The sequence below is a fragment of the Chiloscyllium punctatum genome, chromosome 42 (assembly GCF_047496795.1).
Source record: "Chiloscyllium punctatum isolate Juve2018m chromosome 42, sChiPun1.3, whole genome shotgun sequence".
NCBI classification, from domain to species: domain Eukaryota; kingdom Metazoa; phylum Chordata; class Chondrichthyes; order Orectolobiformes; family Hemiscylliidae; genus Chiloscyllium; species Chiloscyllium punctatum.
In genome coordinates, this window is record NC_092780.1 from 66050565 (window position 1) to 66066302 (window position 15738).

At 42.9% G+C, this 15738-nt stretch overlaps 1 protein-coding gene across 1 annotated transcript in view; it reads left to right on the forward strand.

The window, feature by feature from the left end:
- Positions 1-15738, forward strand: part of map3k3 (mitogen-activated protein kinase kinase kinase 3) — a 150644-nt gene that overhangs the window by 43103 nt on the left and 91803 nt on the right. The window contains exons 5-6 of the mRNA XM_072561046.1: positions 7805-7904; positions 12583-12696. Coding sequence (XP_072417147.1) covers positions 7805-7904; positions 12583-12696 — 214 coding nt within the window. The remainder of the gene's footprint in view (positions 1-7804; positions 7905-12582; positions 12697-15738) is intronic.

A 15738-nucleotide genomic window follows, 5' to 3' on the forward strand; every position in this document is an offset into this window, starting at 1 on the left:
ACAAGAAATATCCAGCACAGTGAGAAGTAACAATTGGATTTTGATGTCAATGAAAGTGAAATGGTATATTTTGATTTTTAAAAATGTCAAAGCAATGGTAATGCTTTAGGGAAGGCTATATGATGTGGAAGGGAAGAGGAATTTGAGAGTTCGTAGTAGCGAGACAGCTAAAACATCAAGTGGCGAAGGTCATTAAAAGCTAATTCCACACTAGCTTTTATACCTAGAGGTATAGAAGGTTAAAGTTGGGATGTAATGGGAAATTTTAGTGACACTACATTTAGAACTCCATACTGTAAAACAATAGAGTCAACTCTCCATCCACAGATACTGACAGACTAGGTGAATTTTCCAGCTTATTGTTATTCCTTGCAATTGTCTATGTCTCCAGTGTTTAGCTTTTAATCTCCCAGGATGCAGCTGCTCATGAGGACAAGAAGAAATGAGGCAGATTTTGTTGGAACAGCAGAGAAAATGGAGGGGTTTGTTAGAGACGTTTCAAATTATGAAGAGATTGACCGTAGTAGATGTAAACTAATCAAGGGGTTTAGGACCTAGGTATAAAATTAAATCTAACCGATTTAGGACGGAACAGAGGAAGAAAATAAATGTTATGTTACATAAAGGTTTGAGTCTGTGGGATGCACTACCCAAGTTACTGAATGTCCAGAGAACAATATCAACATAAGGTAGAATTGAAGCCAAGTGCTGAAGGAACTCAACAGGTTTGGTAGCATCTATAGAGAGAGAAATAGTTAAGTTTTGAGTCCTCCTCAGAACTACAGGCTAATTTAGGTTATATATGTGGTTGAAGGAAAGATTAAAGAGACCAAAAAATTGGAACTACAGCTTTTGTTGAAGGTAAATACGAGTGCAGACTAGCTAAAAGCAAAGTATTGTGGATGCTGCAGGTCCGAAATAACACCAAAATTCTAGAGAAACTCAGCAAGTCTGATAATATCTGTGGAGAGAGGAACAACATTAATGTTTTGATTCCAGTATGACTTTTACTCAGAACTGGCCATTTGGGCTGAATGGTCTATCTTTATTGTTTATGTTTGATTAGGCTAATACTATTGTAATATTGTAAGTCTTGATAAATGATTAAGAATCTTTTCATAGGATGAATTATTTCAGTATGTAATGCATTGCTTGGAAGTGTGGAGGAGACAGGGTAAATTGGGGATGTTTGATTAGATAAAAATAATGTGCAAAGGTATGGGGCGAAGCAGAAGGTTGTCAGTTAATAATAATACTCATTTAAAGAGCTTTTGCAGACACAGCGGGTTGAATGGTTCCCTCTGCACTGTTACACTTCTGTCATTTTGTAATAAATAAGGCAAGAGTTAGTAAATTTCAATATGGATAAGGTTATGAGTCTTAAGAGGCTGATTTACACCTAAAGTTTGCAGAGTGGTTGGAATTTACACTAAGGATTTTGGTTTGATTGACATTGAGAATCAAATTGGGAAATGTTCCCAATTATTGCAGTGACTTGTATTCAAATTCAGTGAAAAATGATTCAATTTGAAGACTACAGTAAACTAGTTGCAGCAGTTGATGCTGAAGAGACAGTTCAATTACAGACTGAATTAGGCAAAATCTGTCAGTCGCTAAACAATGATAACTAATCAAGGTTTGCATGGAGGTTTGTAGCCCTGGTGCCAGTTGCCGTAGTTATCGGTGTGTTCACTGAGCTGGGAAGTTGATTTGCAGATTTTCATCCCCTTTCTAGATGACATCCTGAATGCTGTGGAGCCTCCAGTGAAGCGCTGCTGTAACTGTATCTTCTGGAATTTATTTCGTTCTGTTCTTGCTGTTGCTGGTTCCAGTTGTTCATTGTAGTGGTTTGGTATATTGGGTCTAGGTCAATGTTTTATTGATTGAGTCCACAGATGAGTGCCATGCTTCTAGAAACTCTCTGGCTGTCCCCTATTTGGCTTGGTGCAAGTGAAGATTGCAGATGCTGGAGATTCGAGTCAAAATTAGAGTGGTGCTGGAAATGCACAGCAGGTCAGGCAGCATCCGAGGAGCAGGAGCCCTTCATCAGGAATGAGGCTGGATGCCTCACGGGTGGAGAGATAAATGGGAAGGGGTGTGGCTGGGGAGAAGGTAGTTGAGCATGCAATAGATGGATGGGGGAAGGAGTAAAAGTAATAGGTCAGAAGGGAGGGTGGAGACGATAGGTGGGAAGGAAGATTGACAGGTGGGGCAGATCATGAGGGCGGTGCTGAGCTGGAAGTTTGGAACTGGGGTAAGATGGGGGGAGGGGAAATGAGGAGACTGATGAAGTCCACATTGATGCCCTGGGATTGAAGGGTTTCGAGGTGGATGATGAGGCGTTCTTCCTCCAGGTATCAGGTGGTGAGGGAGCGGTGATGGAGGCGGCCCAGGACCTGCATGTCCTCAGCAGAGGGGCAGTGGGAGTTGAAATGTTCGGCCACGGGGTGGTGGGGTTGATTAGTGCTGATGTCATGAAGATGTTCCCTGAAGCGCTTTGCGAGAAGGTGTCTAGTCTCCCCAATGTCAAGCACACTCTAATCTTGAGTCTCTTTGGCTTGACCAGTATTGTTGTGTTGTCCCAGTCGTATTTGTGATCCCTGTCATCTGTGCGTATAGCTATCGGGGACAACTGGCTGTGATGTTTACTGGCTAGTTGGTGTTCAAGGATGCAGATTGCTAGTTGTCTTCCAGTTGTATATAGTGTTTCGTGCAGTCTTTGCTTGGAATCTTGTAAACTATGTCCTTGCAGGTAATAGGTATTGGTTCTTTTGTTCTGGTGCGTTGTTGTCTGAGCATGGCTGTTGGTTTATGTACTGTAATAAATTTGAGTACTTGGAGAAGTCTAGCTGTTCTTTTATATAAATAAGTGAGAAATGCTCAGGTGGTAGGGCAGCACGTGTGGAGAGAGACAAATTCATGTGTTTGGTCCATCAGCTTTAATGAAAGGGCATCAGCCTGCTACATTTTTGACTCTTTGAGAATTATATGCAGTCTGTTTTTCTCATCCTTCAAGGATGCAGTATCTTTCTGCATCACTTTTGGCATGTAGTACTCGAGCAGAAAAATTTCAAAAGACTGATTGACCTTTAAGACAGGAGTTTTTTGCAGGTACTATGAACTCTGCCTTCCGCTTGCTTTCAACCCTCACAATTTAACTTCTGTAATGCAGCAACAAGAGAGATGTGAATTAAAGCCCTGTCTGTAATCTACTCAGTGGTGCTCAATCATAAGCATATTGGCAGGATTCACTGCAATCTATGATATTCTCACTTTCTGGGTGAAGAAAGATGAATGCATAAGAAACGTACACTGTGTGCTATTTTAATGAGATGTTACTTTATTCATTAGGCTTCAAAAAGTACATTTCAAAACTTTTCAAATTAGCCATTACAGAAAATATTTTTTTTTCCCCTTCTGTTGAGCAATTTGTAATTGAATGTGGCATTCTAGTTGCTTCACATCTCATTTAATACACATTCAGTCACGAGCATACCGCCTGAGGGGTACGATAAGTTACCAGTCTCTTGACATGATATAGCTGAAAGGCCTTAGACAGTGGCTGTTCTGCACTGCATCTTTATGGTGACTGCCAAAGCTGTAGTGTGTCCGTTAGCACACAGACCTGGAATATGGAATGTGTCAGTCTGCAGCACTCTTTGCACTGGAATATCAGCAAGTTTCAGGCCGATCTAATGCCAAATGCCCTTCTCACCTGCAGCCAGCCTTTTTCTACTGTTTGCCTATGTTGTTCCAGCACACTGAGTTGGTGCTATCGCGTTGCATAATTTAAACTATTTGACTATTGTTATCAGGAAATACAGCATCATGAGGTACTGTCCTACAGGCTAGAAAATCCCAGGTTTGATTTTCTGATAAATAGGCTGACTTCAGCCATGAAAGCATTTGGATTGTTAACAACTTAGCTGAACAAGTTCTGAGCTGGAGCATGTATGTTATTATAATGTGCTTGATGGTTGGATGAATGTGATTTTAAGCTTGTTAACGATGCCCCTCATGGCTTTCGAACCCATCAGCAAGATAGCTAGTGAGCAGCCAGTGGCTGTGGGTACATTCATCAAGAAGCTGAATGCCTTCAGAATTGAGGGATGGAATTAACATTTAAGTCAGAGACCCTGATCATTTTGTAGTAAACAAGACATGTATAACCTGACTCGAATATTCAAAAGTGTGATAATAAAAGTTGTATAAATTTTCTTACAATATTTCTTTACTTGGTAATTCAGCATGAAGTTTTACCAAAACATGCAGACTGATGCTGCAAATGTTTTCATATGAAAGAATGTTTAGTTTGCAGTTTCTTAGGGACTTGATTCAATATGATTCTGTGCCAAGTCTCAGAAATACTTAAGTTGGAAAATAGCCTGATTCTCTTTCACAATTGCTTTGTATGTAATTGTGGGACAGACCAGATCATTTTGAGAAAAAATAAGTTGGATGATAACGCGCGCACAGATTGCACGGTGACTGCTGCTTTTAAGTGTCCACTGTGAAGTTGGGCGATAAGTCTTCATTGCAGCGGTCATTGTGAAAAGTTTGGAAAAGGCACTGTGGTTTGTGTATGCTTGCCAGTACCTGACCACAGAAATGAAAGGTAGATGGAAGTGACTGGGGCTCAGGAGCATAATAATAAAAAAAAAACTGGAAAACAAAGCTTAGCATTGAGTAGCACATGATCTGTGTGGAGCAGTTCAGGGGTCATCGTGAAATATGTCGTAAGTCCCTAACTTTGAATACTGCACACTCAAAACAGTTACATGAGTTAATTGTAAATCCTGCAAGGCCTTGATTGCCATTTGAAATGTCAAAGCAAATTGCTAGGAAAGGAAAAAAATTAAAATTTGGGATGTTTGCTCATTTAAACGTGTGCTTTGTTGATTTCCTTGTATGGTAAAAATACCCAGGAGAGAAACTCTAGTCAGTAAGTTCAGCTGTGTGGTGTTACTGAGCCATGCTGGTCTGAAGGTTTAAATTCCTGTCCGCGTTGTGTTCATCGATCACACTTGAATTCACTGCCCTACACTGGCTCCTGTCCCAGTGCTGCTTCAAATGTAACATTCTAATGTGTGTCCTGATTGCTGCCCCCAATCACCGAATTGCTTTGTCTTTCCCTGCCTCTGTAACGTTGGACAACATCACTTCCATTTCAGCCTCTTACTGAAAGCTTGAGCTCCTTTGGCCCAGATGTCTGTTATATTAAAGGTGCTGTTATAGAAATACAAGTTAGTGATTTATGGTTTTGATTTCAAGCTTAATGATAGGATAGTTAACAGGTAGCTTTGGTTTCTTTGGAATAGGGAAGGGGACAAAGTTTTAGCATTAGCTGATGAGAATCTGATCAGGTTGAGCTCGTGTGGTAAGTTCAAGTTTGTTCCCATTTGAGTGAACAAAGCATGGTTTATTGAAGATAAAGGGAAGAAGGTAAGGGAGGACATATTACTGGAATGTTTCAGAGCCAGGCTTCATGGTTCTGATCCATGTGGTGTGATCTCAATTTGGCATAGTTGTTTTCACAAATATAGATATTCTTAGAGTAAAGGAATGATTAACCCTTTACTTTACCTTTCCCTTAAATTCTTTCACTGTACCCCTTTTCCACACTTTGTTCTGCTTGTACTTGTGTGACAGGAAATTACCTCTCGGGGACTTCTACCTAGAAGTAAGAATGTGTCATCACCAACAATAAAATTCTGGATGAGAATAGATCAATAAGGAAGCTAGACCCTAAGACATCGGAGCAGAAGCAAGTTGTTTGGCCCATATACCCTGCTCTGCCATTCAATGAGATCATAGCTCATCTGATAGTCTTCAACCTTGAGATTATGCCTTCTGGTCCTAGACTCTCACTCAAGGGAAAATAACCCCTCTGCAACTAACCTGTCACGTTCCTTAAGAATTTGCATATCGTTGCATAATTAACTGCCCTGTAATCTCTCATACCCTTTTGCATTGTAAGCACAAGTATCCCCTTTCCAGAGCCCTCTTCTATCCCCTCTATATAATTTCATGCCCTCGCTACAGCCCTAGTTATTCAATTTGCTAGGACACGTGTTCCAGTGCAGTTCAAGTGAAGCTTTAACAGCTCTCATCCAGCTCTCATCTGCACTGAAGCTCATTCAGAGAACAAAGAATATTACAGCATTGCCCTCCTCCCTTAAAAAGAAAATCTTTGAACCATGCATTTAAACTCCTGCGTTGTTATAGTAGTTGAAGCAATGACCCTCAGAATCAGGCATTTTCTGGACATGGGCCTCATTGATGCGAGGAACAGCACCGATTGTGGACACTTCTTCAGATCGTGGATTCTGTAGTTTGATTGTATTTTGACTGCTATCAGTTGGGATTTTATTTCAGCTTTCACTTTGAGGTAGGCAATAAGAAGGTCTTATCCTGCACCGAAATAAAAAGCTCATAATTACAACAGAAGCAACGCAGGTGCTTCAGGCTATACATTTTTACCCCAGAATTGGAGAGATGGTAGAGAGTGTGCAATGATGTGCATGGTATGAGACCTGGGGCTCATTCTGTACAACATGGAACTCTCTGGTAATTAAACATCAGCATGAACCTATCTCAAATCTTCAGCAGTTCTGCTGCCATATGTGTTTTGCTTCCTGACAATGCTACTTCTGATGTACTTTTCTCTGTAACATTCACCTGTCATTTGAGAAACTAACTGTTATATATATCCTGCATTTTCTGTTAATTTGTAACTTCCACGATTTGCATCTTTTTTTAAGTTCTGTAGGAAATTAATAGTCTGATCATGCTAATAATGTGAAAAGAGACAGATATGCATTATTTACAAAGTCAGGTGTTAGGTTCAAAGATAGTCTGATGGTTTAGGCCGTTCCAAGTCCAATGATCAACCTTTTGGTTTGGCAGCTTGTGATGCTCCCTTGTTTTTGACTCTTGCACCTGACAACATTCTCCTTTGACATTGAGTTCAACAGGATTTTATTTTCTTGTTTCTCTCAAAATAGTTCTGCGACTCTTCCTTTCCTCTAGTGGTAACAACTGCTCTGTCTCCTAAAGAAAACTTTGTAATTCTTTCCATCAACGACTAAAATAATAGTTGTAAGGAATGGCTTAGTAGAGTTGTCGGTCCTTACCTCTGCAACATGAAACCTGCTGTCTGTTAGTGTAGCCTACATCTGATGATTAATATTGATCATGGTAGCCCACTGGTGGCTATGTGGGATGTCTTTGTATGGAAGACTCTTATGGTGTGAAGTTGCAGGTGATGACTGACATTTTCAATAAATGATAGAAATTATCTATCTGACTGATTAAAAAGACAGAATTTCTAGTTCCTCCCTTTCTTGTCAAGTCTCCCAAAATAAGTTGTCACCTCACAGGTCTGTTTAAGTTTCTCTCTTCTCCCAACCCATTTCCCCCTCCTTTTTACCCTGCGTGATGAAATAAGTATTGAGATACATGTGTCCAAAACTGAGTGAGTACCATTTGGGTGTTATTTTTGATATTTTGTACAATTTCAATTGTATCTGTTAACAATTGAGTACATATTTTGAAATAAACCTATTAAGAAATGTAGAAGGGAAGGCTGTCCTTCTAAACGATTTAATGTTGTTCAGGTGCCCCCCCCCCCCCCCCCCCAATGTCACAAAGTTGTTGTGAGTGCAGTTGCGGAATGGAAGCTCTGCATCTCGTCCATACGGAATTCTTAATCCTGCCTCACAGCTGCCTGTAAATGCTGGACATGAAACAAACTGTGTGTATGACCTGTGATTTGTTTGTGGGTTTTTTTTGTCCTCATTAACAGAATCATACAGTTTAGCCGTCCAGTTAAGTATGAGGAACTGCATCAGAAAGTCAAGACCGTGTTTGGACAGCTAATGGATTTAAACTACACTAACAATGAGGTAAGTGTTCGAGACTTTGAACTGCTTTTATTTAGGGAATTTAGTCTGTCTGCTTGACTCTCCATGTCCCTTTTGAAGTTACCACTTCCCCTGCACCCTCTACTTTCTGGAACTTTCTGCCTTTTGCCCAAGATCTCATAAGAATTATTTCTGTTATGGTGGGGGTTTCCAAACGTTTCCTTATTGGATTTCCATTTCAGTGTTACAAAAATGTGACCCCTCAATGAGAATAGTAAAAGCAGGGAGTGTGTATACCTGTAAGTGGAGGGGTGTGGACTAGGGAGACTTTCGCTGTTGCAGAAATCTTGAGATTTAGTCATTTAGGTTATGCCCACAAGTTGAAAATATGCGGAGATCTGCCTTTACTCAATGTAAGCTCGATGGCAGCCATCACTGCCATGGACCTTATGATTCTAATTTCGGTTTAGCAATCCCATTTAGGAAATCCTGTGCTATGAACATAGAAAAGTACAACACAGAACAGGCCTTTTGGCCCATGTTGATGTGCCGAGAATTAATCCTAATGTAAAATAAAGTAACTTAACCTATGCACCTCTCAATTCACTGATATCCATGTGCGTGTCCACCAGTCGCTTAAATGTCCCTAATGACTCTGCTTCCACCACTACCACTGGCAACACATTCAATGCATTCACAACTCTTTGCGTAAAGAACCTTCCTCTGACGTCCTCTTTATACCTTTCTCCTAATATCTTAAAACTATGACCCGTCATGCCAGTCAATCCTGCTCAGGGGAAAAGTCTCTGGCTATTGACTCTATCCATGCCTCTCATTACCTTGTATACCTTGATCATGTCGCCTCTCTTCCTCCTCCTCTCCAGAGAGAAAAGTCCGAGCTTAGACAACCTCTCTTCATAAGGCAAGCCCTCCAGTCCAGGCAGCATCCTGGTAACCCTTTACACCCTCTCCAAAGCTTCTGTATCTTTCCTATAGTGAGCGACCAGAACTGGACACAGTATTCCAATTGTGGTCTCACCAGGGATTTGTAGAGCTGTAGCAAAACCTTGCAGCTTTTAAACTAGTTCCCCTGTTAATGAAAGCCAAAACACCATATGCTTTCTTAACAACCCTATCCACTTGGGTGGCCACATTGAGGGATCTATGTACTTGAATACCAAGATCCCTCTGTTCCTCCACACTGCCAAGAATCCTGTCTTTAATCCTATATTCAGCATTCTGGTTCGACCTTCCAAAAGGCATCACTTTGCATTTATCCAGTTTGAACTCCATCTGCCATTTCTCAGCCCGGCTCTGCATCCTGTCTATGTCGCGCTGCAGCCTGCAGTCGCGCTCTATGCTATCAACGGCACCTCCAACCTTTGTGTCATCTGCAAATTTACTACAACCTCCTTTGTCGCTTCCCGGAGCAGCCTGGGATAAATCTGGTCTAGCCCTGAAAATTTATCAATCTTAATGTTTTCCAAAATTTCCAGCATATCAACTTCATCAATCTTGACCTGGTCAAGCCTGTATCCCAGCTCCTCAAAGTTCGCATTCACAACAAGGTCCCTTTGGGAAAACCAAAGCAAAAGACTCATTTAAGGCTTCCCCTATCTGCTTAGACTCCACGCACGAGTTGCATATGCTATCCCTGATTGACCCTACCTTCTCCCTGATCATTGTCTTATTCCTCACATATGAGTGAAATGCCTTTGGGTTCTCCCTAATCCTTTCTGCCAAGCCTTTTTTGTGCCCCCTCCAGGCTCTCCTCAGTCCATTTCTGAGCTCCTTTCTGGCAAGCCTGTAATCCTCTAAAGCTGTGCTGGGTCCTTGCTTCCTCCACCTTATGTGAACTGCCGCCTTCCTTTTGACGAGAAACTCCTCTGTTCTTGTCATACCTGTCTCAGAGGAACAAATTTGTGCATCATTCACAACAACTGCTCCTTAAACAGTCTGTATATGTCTGCTGTACCCTTTCTGTGGAACAATTGCTCCCAGCCTGTACTTCCCAACTCCTGTCTGATAGCGTCATAATTGCCTTTTCCCCAATTAAATATCTTCCCTCGGTAACTGCTCCTTTCACTCTCCAAGGCTATGATAAATGTGAGGCAGTTGTGATCACTGTCACCAAAGCGTTCTCCCACCGTGAGATCTGACGCCTGTCCTGGCTCATTGCCGAGCACCAAATCCAAAATGGCCTCTCCCCTTGTCAGCATGTCTATATACTGAATAAGGAAACCCTCCTGAACGCATCTGACATAAACTGCTCCATCCAAACTGTCTGCACTAAGGAGGTTCCAGTCGATATTGGGAAAGTTGAAATCACCCAGAACAACAACCCTGCTACAGCTGCATTTTTCCAAAATCTGCCGTCCTATGAGTTCTTCAATCACTTTACTGCTGTTAGTGTGTCTGTAGAAAACCTTCTAATGAGGTGACTGTCCCCTTGCGGTTCCTAACTTCCACCCATACTGACTCAGTAGACAAGCCTTCCTCAACAACCTTCGTTTCTGTAGCTGTGATGCACTCTCTGATTATCAATGCTACACCCCCGCCTCTTTTTCCACCTTCCCTGTTCTTTTTAAATGTTCTAAACCCTGGAACATCTAGCAGCCATTCCTGCCCCTGTGAAACCCATGTCTCCGTTATGGCCACAACATCATAGCCCCAAGTATGAACTGGGCTATTTGCTCTCTCAGCCTCCTTTCAATTAAGAATTTGCCATCTAGGCACTCATCAGCTTCTCACTTTGCTCATGAGTTAGTCCCATTCTCTGAAGTTGCCATCGTTCACTGCCCCGCCCCACCTTCCCCCCCACCCCACCCCCACACGCACTCACTCATGTATAAAGCAAATCTTTGATACTTCAACATGCTATGCCAAGATTCCTCTGTTATGTTGTGCTTTCTTTGACAGAATTGAATAAGACATTGTAACTTGACTATATGTTCACCTCACCTATTCCACTGGAGTCCTTTCAATCCAGTTTACAGCCAAATGGTAGTTTTTACAACACTTTGGTCAAGGTTGTCCGTGAGACCTTGTAAGACTTCAGCCAAAGTGACTTATTTTCAGTTCCTCTCCTGCCTTTATCTATTATTCACCACACAATTCTCTATTGACTCATCTCCACAAACCTGCACCACACTCATAGCCCACTCCTTCCTATCTCAGCACATCCACCGCATCTCAAAAAAAAGTTTCCTGTATATTCATCTGCATCCTTCCTGACCTCCTCTTTATGATCTGCACACTGACACTCCATAGCATTTTCTTAAATTTTAAGGTCGACTTTTATGTGTGTGTCAGACGCATAACCTTTTATTTCTCCTTGCAGTTCTTGATTCCAGGGCAGCTGGTACTTCATTGGATTTCCTGTCAACAAGACATCCAATGATGAGTCCTGCATTTGAACTTTGTCTTTTGTAGTGCCTGTGTACCTTTAGTGCTGATGCCAATGACCCTCCTGGCTCAGGTTTAGGGAAGTAACTAAATGCCTGTTTGAGCCCAAGTTGAACTTTGGCCCCTAAGTCTGATTGACCATCGATGCTTAATGCATTCTACTGCTGTCTCAAAATTTGCTGAGCACTTTCAAGCAAGGACCTTGTAGCACAGATGTCTGTCTTCAGAATTAAAACCTTGGGACCCTGCAACCACCCTGTCCCCTTTGACCTATCACCTTCTCACTGACCTTCATCCACCTATCACTTTCCCAGCAAGCCACCAATCCCCACCCCATTCCTATTTATTTCTCAGCCCCGACCCACAAGCCTCATTCCTGATGAAGGGCTTATGCCGAAACGTCAGTTCTTTTCCTCGGGTGCTGTCTGACCTGCTGTGCTTTTCCAGCATCTGCTCTCAACTAGTGAGCTGAAACTGCCAATAAGAACATAATGAATTATTTTTGTATTTTGCAGTGCTACAGCAAAGATTAAGGTGGCATCAGGGTAGGGTTATTAATTGTTTCAAGAAGCATAGTCACCAAGGTGTTTCTTCTGTGGTCAACATATTCCTGGAAGCAGTTACAGTTATATATGCAAGAAAATATAGATAATCCATAGCTTTCTTTCAGTTGTATAATGAATGTTAACGTATAACATGAAAACTGCAGCCGCAAAAGTATCCACACAGTAAATCAGGATTTATATCGGTTTGGCTGGGCTGCAGTACAGCTTCTACCCTTGGCCTTTAAGATTCCGTTGCATAAGGAACCCAATTATCCACCGGATGGGTAGAAATTGAATTGTGGAGAATTCCCTGTACTTTACTATAACCAGTGAGATTTCAACTTCTGATTGCCATGTTTAGACGACTTCATCAAGCATATGTAGATTAAACCTATCCGTTTAATTCTAAAATGGACATTTCCTTGAAGGAAAAGAAATGTTGGCAACTTCCCTGTGTCTGAGCCAGAAACCTGTAGCCAATGCTAAAGCCTTGAGCTGCACTGTCAATTTTACTGTTTACTACATACATGACAATTTGTTACTGGATAAGGAAGCCCAGGGATTTGTGAAAATCAATTTAAAATATGCAACTGCATTTATATACATCCACTTCTGGGGAAAAAAAGAGCATAAAAATAATAAGATTTTAGATAAGTGATGTACTTTGGCACTTTGACTCCAATTTATTTATGTTACTACTTATCACATTTAATTGTGAAATTGCTTGCATTTTGTAGTTTATTTGATTGTGCTTTTCTGCTTGTCATCAGCTATTAATTCCATTGCGAAGCCAGGATGATCTTGACAAAGCTGTTGATTTGCTGGATCGAAACTTTAACATGAAGAGCTTGAAAATCTTGCTGGTAGCTCAGGAGAAAAACCACGTAAGTGTTAACATTTCTTGGTCCTCAAGGTGAACAATTTGTCTCGGGAGCACCTGGCTCCTTAAATAAATAAAAGCAGGAAACAATTGTGCGAGTCAGGAATCTGGAATGTTGGGCAGTAACTTGAGTAGCAAGCAGTTCTCTCTTTGAATTTTTTTCATATAACTCTGGGTAACCATTTCGGGTTAGCATTATAAAATTCTTTATTGTAAGTTTCTCAGAGCCTCATTGGGAGGGAAGGAGAAGGGAATGTAGCAGACTGGCATAACTAGGCAACCACAGTTATTTGCAGAGGAAGCGATGTGGCAGAACCTTTAAAGAATGGCTACCTGATTTCCTTAAGCTTGTTTTAGTTCAGTCTGTAGGCTAATTCTGAGTGACCCTTCTGCTGAACAAGAAACAAACAAAAGCATGCAGCTTTCTGTCTTTCAGATCATTCCATTAAAGGAAAGTTCATATGCATTTTATTGTCCTTATTCTTGGTTGATGAGTGCGGAAGCTAGAAAAGAATGATTCAGCATGGAATGCAAGTTTTCCTTACATTTAAATTCTCAGTCACCACCACCTTGCATGCTCCGTTAGGCTGTTTGGCATGCTGATACACAAAGGTTGATGTACAGTGTTCTATTTTAAATCACATGGTATTAAATGCGAACCCGATGTGAAGATGAATTGCGTTTCTTCTTGATTGGGGTACCACAACTTGATGGTTTCAGCTAGTGTGAGTGCCACTGTTGAAAAGCATGGCGCTAGAAAAGCACAGCAGGTCCAGCAGCTTCCAAGGAGCAGGAGAGTCGATATTTCTAGCATAAGCCCTTCTTAAGGAATGTGGAGGGGGATCTTGGCTGAGAGATAAATAGGGAGGTGGGGATAGGAGGAAGGTAGCTGGGGAGGCAATAAGTGGGTGCAGGTGGGGAGCCTCCACTCTCTCAGTTCCGCAACCCCACACTGCCCGGTTCTACCTCTTACCCAAACTCCACAAACCTGACTGCCCTGGTCGAACTATTGTCCCACTGGCTCCTATCCGATTGAATTTTTCTCCTCCTATCTCGTCATCATCCTGTCCCCCTTGGTCCAGGAATTCCCCACATACATTCGGAATACCACCCACACCTTCCACCTCCTCCGTGATTTTCATTTCCCTGGCCCCAACGCCTCATCTTCACTATGGACATCCAGTCTTGGCGAAGACCCCCAAGCCCTCTGTTTCTTCCTCTCCTGCCAACCCAACCAGTACCCCACCACTGGTCACTCATTCGATTGACTGAACTGGTCCTCACCCTTAACAACTTCCTCTTCAAATCCTCCCACTTCCTTCACACCAGAGGGGTAACCATGGGCACCTGTATGGGCCCCAGCTGTGCCTGCCTCTTTGTCGGATATGTGGAACAGTCTATCTTCCGTAGTTACCATTCCCCACCTTTTCCTCTGCTACATTGATGACTGTATCGGCGCCATCTCATACTCGCATGATGAGGTTGAACAATTCATCAACTTCACAACGTCTTCTACCCTGACCTTAAGATCAGATAGACCATTTCTAACACCTCTGTCCCCTTCCTGGACCTCTCCATCTCCATATCCAACAAACACTGATATCTACTTCAAACCCACCGACTTCCACAGCTACCTTGACTACACCTCCTCCCATCCCCCTCCTGTGAAGACGTGAACCCTGACTCCCAAATCATCTGCCTCCGTTGTGTCTGCTCCCAGGTGGAGCAATTCCATTCCAGGACATCCCAGATATCCTCCTATTTCAAGGATCACAATTTCCATTCCCATAATCAACAATGCCCTCCAGTGCAACTCCTCCACTTCCCACAACTCCATCCCTCCAACCGGAACAAGGATACCCTCCCCCGGGTCCTCAGCTTCCACCCCACTAATCTCCAGATGCAGTGCTTCATCCTCGACTATTTCCACCACCTCCAATCAGACCCCACTACCAAAGATATATTTCTCCTCTCATCCCTATCTGCATTCCGCAGAGAGCACTCCTCTGTGGCTCCCTCATTGGGTCCACACTCCCCACCAACCCACCCTTCACACTTGGCACCTTGGCCTGCTGCCACATGAGTGTAAAACCTGCTCCCACATCTCCCCCCTCACATCCATCCAAGGCCCCAAAAGACTTTCACATCTGGCAGAGATTTTCCTGCACATCCACCCACCTCATCTACCGTGTCTGTTGCTGTCGATGTGGTCTCCTCTACCTCGGGGAGGCAGGACACCAACTCGCGGAGCATTTCAGGGAGCACTTCTGGGACACACCCACCAAACATCCCTACCGCCCTGTGGCTGACCACTTGAACTCCCCCCTCCCACTCCCTCAAGGACATGCAATTCCTGGGCTGCCTCTACCGTCAAATCCATGTAACCCGCCAACTGGAGAAAGAACGCTTCATCTTCCACCTTGGCACCCTTCAACCAAAAAGCGTCAACATTGACTTCACGAGTTTCCAAATCTCCTGTCCTCCCACCTCATCCCAAATCCAACCCTCCAACTTGGCACCGTCCTCTTGAACTGTCCTACTTGTCCATCTTCCCTCCCCACTGACCTGTCCTAATTACCCCCTCTTGCATTTACTTATCACCTTCCCAGCTACCTTCTCCCCCCCCCCCCCCCCCCCCCCCCAACCCTCCCCCGCTCCGACTACATTCCTGTTGAAGGGCTTATGCCCAAAATGTTGTTTGTCCTGTCCCTTGGATGTTTCCTGACCTGTCTGCTTTTTCAGCGCCACACTTTTTGACTCTGACTCTCCTGCATCTGCAACCCTCATTTTCTCCTCGTGTGCATCATTCTGAAAAAAAAAGTCAGCTGTTCTTTATTCGCAGATTGACTTTATTCCCAAGCTTTGCCCCACCTCACTAGTGGATTCTTTTCGTCCCTTAATCTTTCTAGTTCAGAGTTCCTATCGGCATGGATGCCAGCTCGTCTCAGGCTTCAATCTGCCATACCAAATCAGTGTTCTATGGCCTGTGTCTTTCTTTCTCCTGCGCGCTCTCGCAAAATTCTGCTCTGAGTACTTGTAATGATTG